The following is a 7,388-nucleotide window of genomic DNA, read 5'->3' on the forward strand; positions in this document are numbered from 1 at the left end:
GTCATGGACCCACGTGGACTCCAGGGGCGTGTGGATGCCGCTGCCCGTCATCCCCAGGGCCGGGTGGCGGATGTTGGCCGCCAGGACGTTGACGCCCAGGGCCACAGCGAAGGCCTTCTGCACCTGCACGGCTGCCAGGAGCGGGAGCTGGTTCATCCAGGCCGTGGGGTATGCCACGTGCCTCACCTCGGGGTCCTGCAGCAGGCTCACGGCCGGGTCAAAGAACAGGATGTCAAAGCACGTGAAGACGCCAAACCTGCCGGCAAAGGGCGTCTCGAAGGTGACACGGTCGGCCCACGGAGGGGTGTCGAAGGCGGCCTCGAAGTACAGGTGGCGCTTGCGGTAGCGAGCGACCAGGGCGCCGTCGCCACTGAACACGACGTCGGTGTTGAACTGGTACCGCCCGTCCCCCGGGCAGCGCGGGTCGCCGCTGTCACAGGGCTGCTTCGTCCCGAGATTGGCCACCAGGAACATCCCCCCCTTGATGGCCATGCAGCTCAGGCGCTGGAGGACCTGCGAGGACAAGGGGTGAGTACACAGGGCTTTACGCCCTGCCTTCTGCTGTTTTTTGGTCAGAGTCTTGCTCCGTTGCCCAGGCTGGAGGGCAGTGGCGCTCACGGCCACCCCAGCCTCGACCCGCTGCGCTCCGGCGATCCCTCCGCCTCAGCCTTCCAAGTAGCCGGAACTACAGGCACACCTACCACACCCGGCTAAGTTTTGATTTGTTGCAGAGAGGAGGCCCCGCCAGGGTGTCCTGCTGGTATCGAACCTGCGGGCTCAGTCAATCCACTCGCCTCAGCCTCCCAAAGTGCTGGGATGACAGACTGAACCACTGAGCCTAGCCTGCCCTTTTTTATTTTTTTTTGAGAGGCGGTTTTTCCCCATGTTGCCCAGATGGGACTCAAACTCTTGGGTTCAAGCGATCCTCTCATCTCAGCCTCCTGAGCAGCTGGACAAGGTGTGAGCCACTGCACCTGGCTCTCCTATTTTTTTAAATAGAGAAGTACTCGTATTGTGTCCCTAGTAAACAAACAGGTGCCAGAAATCAACAAGAAAAAATCACCGCTCCTGGAAACGTACAAAGACAATAAAAAGGGAACTCACAAATGGCCAGCAAACATCGGAAAAGACGCCCAGTCTCGTGAGTCGTGGGAAACGCACATAAAACAAGGCGTCCTTCCTGAGGGGGATGAGATCCGAGAGGTGGTTCTAGCTGGCACTGACCAAGAGTGGGGACCTGGGCCCTCACCCTGCTTCAGAGGATGGGACGTGAAGCCCAGGCTTTTGAAGGGGAATCTGGCGCTTTAGTCCAGTTTAGGACGGGCATCTCCCTTGCGGCGTTCCACTTGTGAAAAGCGTCTCCCCTGAAGTCAGAACTCAAGTCAGTGGAAAACATGCATCTTACAGAGAAACTTGGAAACGTGTGTGGACCGTCCAAGGACCGTCCCCGAAGCGCTGGCTGCAACAGCTGGAGTTCAGAAAGGAGCAGCACGACGGGCCGGGCGCGGCGGCTCAGCCCGTCATCCCAGTGCTGTGGGAGGCCGAGGTGAGTGGGCTGCCTGCGCCCGTGGCTTGAGACCCGCCCGGGCGACTTGGCGAGACCTCGTCTCTGCAATACATCGAAAACTAGCCGGGCGTGGCAGCGCACGCCTGTGGTTCCGGCTACCGGGAAGGCTGAGGCGGAAGGATCGCCAGGGCCCAGCGGGTCGAGGCTGCGCTGGCCGGGGTGGCCACTGCACTCCGGCCTGGGTGACGGAGTGAGACTCCGACTCGAAGAAAAAAGGAGCACCACCGGGCTGCTGAGGAAGAGGCTGGCGACAGCGGCCCGCTGGAGGGAATGCGGCAGGCACACATGGCCTGGAGACGTAGCTTCCCCAGGGAGGAGGCAGGACAGCAGGGCTGGGCGAGGCAGCCTTGCCCCCGGCTGGCTCGCCTGGGCTGGGCCAGGCACACCTGCGTGTGTTTGCTGTGTCCCCAATACTGGAAGGAGCCAGCCTGGGGTGCTCTGGGCAGACGCCCCTCTGCTTCCAGCCGCGGCTGTGGGCCGGGAGTCCGTGCAGTCCTCAGCTCCCAGGGCCCCCGCCTCGCTCAGCCCACTCGCCGGGGCCTCTGGCCCTGGCTGGCTCACCCTGCACCCTCAGCCCTGGGCAGGGGCTGGGCTCACACACCTCCGTGTCGTTGAACCGGCCCGGCTCCAGACACGGGTTCCACCTCCCTGGCAGCAGGCCTGGCAGGAAGTCCAAGAACGGGTAGACGGACGCTCGCGAGAAGTTGAAGCCGTGAATGCCGTCCTCAGGAAACACGATGATCTGGACACCCTGAAAGGCAGCACACCCGGGAACGGCCGTCACCACGTGACAGGAGCACCTGCTGCATCCATGACACTCTGTGCCCTGAGCCACAGAGACACTCCTGGGGGCGCGATGCGCCCAGAGGCCTGGCCTGGGGATGCCACCCCGCCTGGCCTCATCCCGGGGGAGCAGAATCCTCTGGGCACAGCCATCCACTGTGCCCGGGGCCACCCTAGGGCAGGAGGGAGTGAGCTTGGCCGAAGGGCGCAGGTGCCACAGCCACCAGGGGAGGGGCCGGCCTCGGGGAGCCACAGGAGGTGGGACATAGCGGCGGGCCATGGACAGAGGTGTCATCGCCACCCAGTGGCTCCCGGCCTCCACCAGGCACCTGTCAGGTGGGCACTTCTGGTAATGCCGATGTGTCCCCCAGGCAGTCACCTGGCCGGCCTGCGGGTGGATCCCCTGGTGGGCCTCATGTGGCCGAGGCTGGGCCCCGGGCTGGGGTGAGCGTCGTGTGCTGATCCGGCCTGGAACGAGGATTCATGGGATCTCAGCTCCCCCTGAGAACGAGGCGGCTGCGGCAGCCTCTGACACCCTCAAGGCCTGTCCACACCGGGGACGCCTGGGCTCGCCGGATGCCCGCAGCCACCAGGAGACGCGGACCGCGGCCCTCAGCTCGGCCTCGCCGCCCTCTGGCCTCTGTCCTCCGCCTCCGTGGCCGAGTGTGAAGGCAGGAGGAGGCAGAGAAGGCCCGACTGACCCCGAAAGGCGAGTGGCTGGGGCGCTGTCTCTGGAAAGCGTTGCAAACTCCTACGTTTCTCCGGGTTGTAAGAGCTTCCGAAGCTTAACTGAAGCAAGTCTGGAGAACAGAGACGCCATTCCTAGTGCTCTAACACAGACACTTCCTGTTGGTATGTGCTTCTTTTGCTTTTGTTTCTCTCACCGTGTCTGTGTGTCTGGTTGGGGTGACAACAACCGTGACTTTTCTCATCAGGGACTTCTGGACAGCCCACTCGGGTCCCCTCCCACTGGGGGGGCTTTTCTGTCTTCTCAGTAAATCCTACTTTAAAAAGGGGGGCTGAAGCCAGGCTCGGTGGCTCAGCCCGTAATCCCACGCTTTGGGAGGCTGAGGTGAGTGGACTGCCTGAGCCCGCGGGTTTGAGACCCGCCTGGGCAACTTGGCGAGACCTTGTCTCTACAGTAAATCAAAAACTTAGCCAGGCGTAGTAGCGCACGCCTGTCGTTCCAGCTACTTGGAAGGCTGGGGCAGAAGGATCGCCAGAGGATCACCGGAGGTCGAGGCTGCGGTGGCCGGGAGTGTGCCACTGCACTCCAGTCTGGACAACAGAGTGAGACTCCAACTCAAAAAAGGGGGGGGGGGGCTGGGCGCAGTGGCTCAAGCCTCCCAGCACTTGGGAGGCTGAGGCAAGAGGATTGCTTGAGTCCAGGGGTTCGAGACCAGCCTGGGCTACTTGGCAAGACCTCGTCTCTACAATAAATTACAAAAACTAGCCGGGCATGGTGGCACGCATCTGTAGTTCCAGGTATTCAGAAGGCTGAGGCGGAAGGATCACTTGAGCCCAGCAGGTCAAGGCGGCGGTGTGAGCGTGCCACTGCACTCAAGCGTGGGTGACAGAGTGAGACTCTGACTCAAAATAAATACACTAAAATTTTTTTTAAAACTTCTAAAAATACCATCTGAGATGGCCACCTTACATTTGAGAGAACACCATAGCTAATCCCCTACAATTGGAAGGTGAATTGTTTGCAGCTTTTGGTAATAAAATCAGCAACCCTCTGCACACAGAGAGCTCGACACTTGCTGAGTGCTGCACACAGATCTTTGGGTCTCAGATTATCTCCTTGGAACAAAGTCCTACCTGTGAAATCACTGAGTTGAAGGGTATGGAGATGCGTAAGTCTTCACACATGTTACCAGACAGCTTCCCAGAAAAATGACACCGCCGTCATCCCCCAGGACAGCGTGAGACTGGTCCCTGCGTACTCAGTGGTGACCTACAAGAAGGTGACCAGCTGGGGGCGGAGGGTGTGTCTGCCAAGTCTGCCGCTCAGGGACTGTTAGTCACCTGGACGCGACTGTTGCTTGCAAGATCACCCAGAGGGTCCGCCCGCAAGCCCCGAAGGACGTCAGCCACTGGGTGCCTACGAGTAAATTCAACCCCACACTCCCCGAACTGGCAGACAAACAGCACCCACTCAGTCTCCTCTCAACCAGCCTCACCATCTGCCTGGCTCCTGCACCTGACACACATGACCGGGCCAGGCCCGAGACGTCCCTAGCACGAGAAGGGTCACCCCGACATCTCATCCGGCTCCTGGATGCGGCTCCCCAAAGCCAGGCTGTGCCGGCCTCCTAAGCCCCGGTCCCCAGGTTTCCGGGTGGCGACTGCCGGACATGTCAGAACGTCCCGTGGGCAGGACGCAGAACTGGCAGCTGGGGAAACTCCCAGCCTGGACGCGGTGCCGAGGCAGCAGACGTCTCCATCGGGAGAGGACCCACGTCGGCAAGGTGCCAGAGCTGGGGCAGGAGGGATTCTTTGACACCAACTTCAGCGTGGCCACGCGGGGCACGGATCAGAGGTGAAAATGACGTCGGGAAACTGACACTGGGCGTCAGGGAAGGTTCGTGAATAGCTCAGCGGGACAGCGAGTCCAGCGTGGAGCCTGTCCTCGTGCCAGTGCAGACACCAGGTGGACGGCAGGCGCCTCGCGACCCCGTAGGCCCTGGGGACGGCACCACAGGGGCTGGGCCCCTCCACCTGCCCGCTCCAAGGGACAGGGAGGGCACAGAGATGCCCTGCAGGCCCCCAGGAGAAGACCTGGAAACCCAGCCCCCTAAGGAACGGGGGGAGGGACTGGGGCACAGCGGGAGAGGGACAGGCCTGGGCCTTCGTAGCAGCCCTCAAACGTGGAGAAGGGCCAGCTGCGGGGCTCACACCTGCCATCCCAGCACTTTGGGAGACCGAGGAGGGAGGATTGCTTGAGCCCAGGAATTTGAGACCACCTTGGGCAACACAGCGAGACCTCATCGCGACAAAAAATCAAGAACAATTATCTGGGCATGGCGGTGTGTGCCTGTCATCCCAGCCGCTCGGGAGGCTGAGACGGGAGGATCGCCTGAGCCTAGGTGGTCGAGGCTGCGGTGAGCCGTGCTCGTGCCACTGCCCTCCAGCCTGGGCAGCAGCGTGAGACCCTGACTCAAAAAAAAGAGGAAGAGGGGAGCAGATGCATGCATGTGAGGCCTGGTCTGTTCTCTGTGGCTCCGCAGACAGGACTCCGTGGCTTCGCAGGGTGGCCGAGCATGCCTACCCCCAGGGAGGCCTTCCCAGCGGGAGAGAGGGCCCTGAGGCAGCGAGTTCTGAGCCACTGAGGGTGTCCAAGGAGAGATGAAACATCAGGCTGGGGCGAAGAGGCCGCCTATCGGAAGCTGGGCAAGGTCTTTGAGCCCCCTGCAAGGTCAGCACGCACACACACACGTGCACACACACACAGAGGCACCACACGTGTGTGCACACACAGACACACACGGACACTCGCGCACACGCGTGCACCCTGTGTGTACCGCATAGATTAGATTCTAAAGTGCAGCGGTACTCGGTGGCTGTGGCTGTCCCGGCCACCCTGGCCACCTGCGTCGCGCCGGCTGTGCAGGCGGGCCTGCGGGAGGGAGGGAGGCCTAGCTCCCGGGTGGCCCCGTGGAGGGGCAGGGTGTCCTCGGGCAGCCACCATCACCCTGCACCCCAGCCCCAGCTCCCCGCGGCTCGGGCCACCCGGCGGGATGTGTTCTCCGGACGTGTCTGGGCCCGCCTCCCGCTCCCGAGGGCGCACTCCCGCACCCCCGCCCAGCAGGAAGTCTCCGCAAAGGCCTGCACTAGCCCAGGGCCAGTCCTGTCTAGCCAAGGCCTCCGGTGTGGCGGGCCCAGAAGGGAGACCCCACGCGCGCAGGCTGAAAGCCGTGCTGTGGCTGTGGCTGTCTCCATTCAGCTCCAAATGGCTCGGGAGTGTCACCAGGCCCAGAGGCTTCCAAGTTTTTTGCACACTGGAACCCCTGGGGGACCTACAAAAGTCCCAGTGCCCAGTCCACGCCCCTCCAGGCCAGTGACAGCAGACGCTTAAGGCCCAGGCGCCCAACGTCACAGCTGGCCGGGGGCTCCCGTGCACGGCCGCAAGTGAGAACCTTTGCACGGACCCAGGCTTCTCAGACCACGTACCGCGAAAGCGTCCCCGGGACCCTGCTGAAATAGTGTCCGGTCGCAGGGCCCAGATAGGGGCTAGGGCCACCCTGAGCAGGGAGACCCCAGCCAGCTGGCCAGCTCAGCTGCTTTGCGTGACAGGCTTTCGGGGGAGGAAGGAAGCCCGGGCCACCCGCCCTGGTCAGGGGAAGAGCCATGGCTGTGCCCGTGAGGTCAGTGTGGCCCGACCAGGAGCCTCACTTGCCTTTTCAGCCGCGGTTGCCACTTGTCGCTCATAGACGTCGAGGTTCTGGTGCATGAGCGCCAACGCCTGCTCGCGGCTGGTGGGCGCCAGTGGGTCCGGGCTCAGGACGGGTGTGTGCTCATACACGGCGGCCACGTAATACCCGGCCTCGTGGCGTCCGGCCTCGTGGGGTCCAGTCTTGTGGGGTCCAGCCTGGGCTCCCAGGGCGGCTGCACCACAGACGCAGAAGAGAAGAGCGAGCCTGCTGCGGGCTGCGGACATGGCGCGGGCATCGACCTGGAACGAACGGGCAGGCGAAGGCGGCTGAGCACGATCCCGTCGAGAACGTACCTTTCGCGGCCGGGACGTGTTAACCCCACAAGGACACGCGCCACAGTGAGCCCACAGCTCAGAGTCAGCTTGACGCCCGGCAGACTGTCCCCCAGGCACGCAGCAGCCACAGCGGGGACGGCCCGCCGTGCAAGTCTCTGGCTCAGGACACTTCCACAGACGCACCAGGCTGGGCCGCTCAGCCGGCTCCACCGGGCCAGAGTGCGCCCGGCCGTCTCCGCGGGCACCGATGCACCCAGGGACGGGAGGATCCTGCCTCGAGGTGAGGCTGTGACGCACGGCAGGCCCCGCCCATGCCGCAGCCTCTGC

The 7,388-nt window shown here is 63.0% G+C and overlaps 1 protein-coding gene across 1 annotated transcript in view; it reads right to left on the reverse strand.

The window, feature by feature from the left end:
• The window catches only part of BTD (biotinidase), an 11,659-nt gene that overhangs the window by 1,205 nt on the left and 3,066 nt on the right, over window positions 1-7,388 (reverse strand). Inside the window, exons 3-5 of the mRNA XM_021707479.1 lie at window positions 6,750-7,025; window positions 2,169-2,318; window positions 10-513 (exon numbers count right to left, since the gene is read on the reverse strand). Coding sequence (XP_021563154.1) covers window positions 10-513; window positions 2,169-2,318; window positions 6,750-7,025 — 930 coding nt within the window. The remainder of the gene's footprint in view (window positions 1-9; window positions 514-2,168; window positions 2,319-6,749; window positions 7,026-7,388) is intronic.

Source organism: Carlito syrichta, unplaced genomic scaffold, assembly GCF_000164805.1.
Source record: "Carlito syrichta isolate Samal-C Ts95f unplaced genomic scaffold, Tarsius_syrichta-2.0.1 Scaffold118119, whole genome shotgun sequence".
In the NCBI taxonomy this organism is placed as follows: Eukaryota; Metazoa; Chordata; class Mammalia; order Primates; family Tarsiidae; genus Carlito; species Carlito syrichta.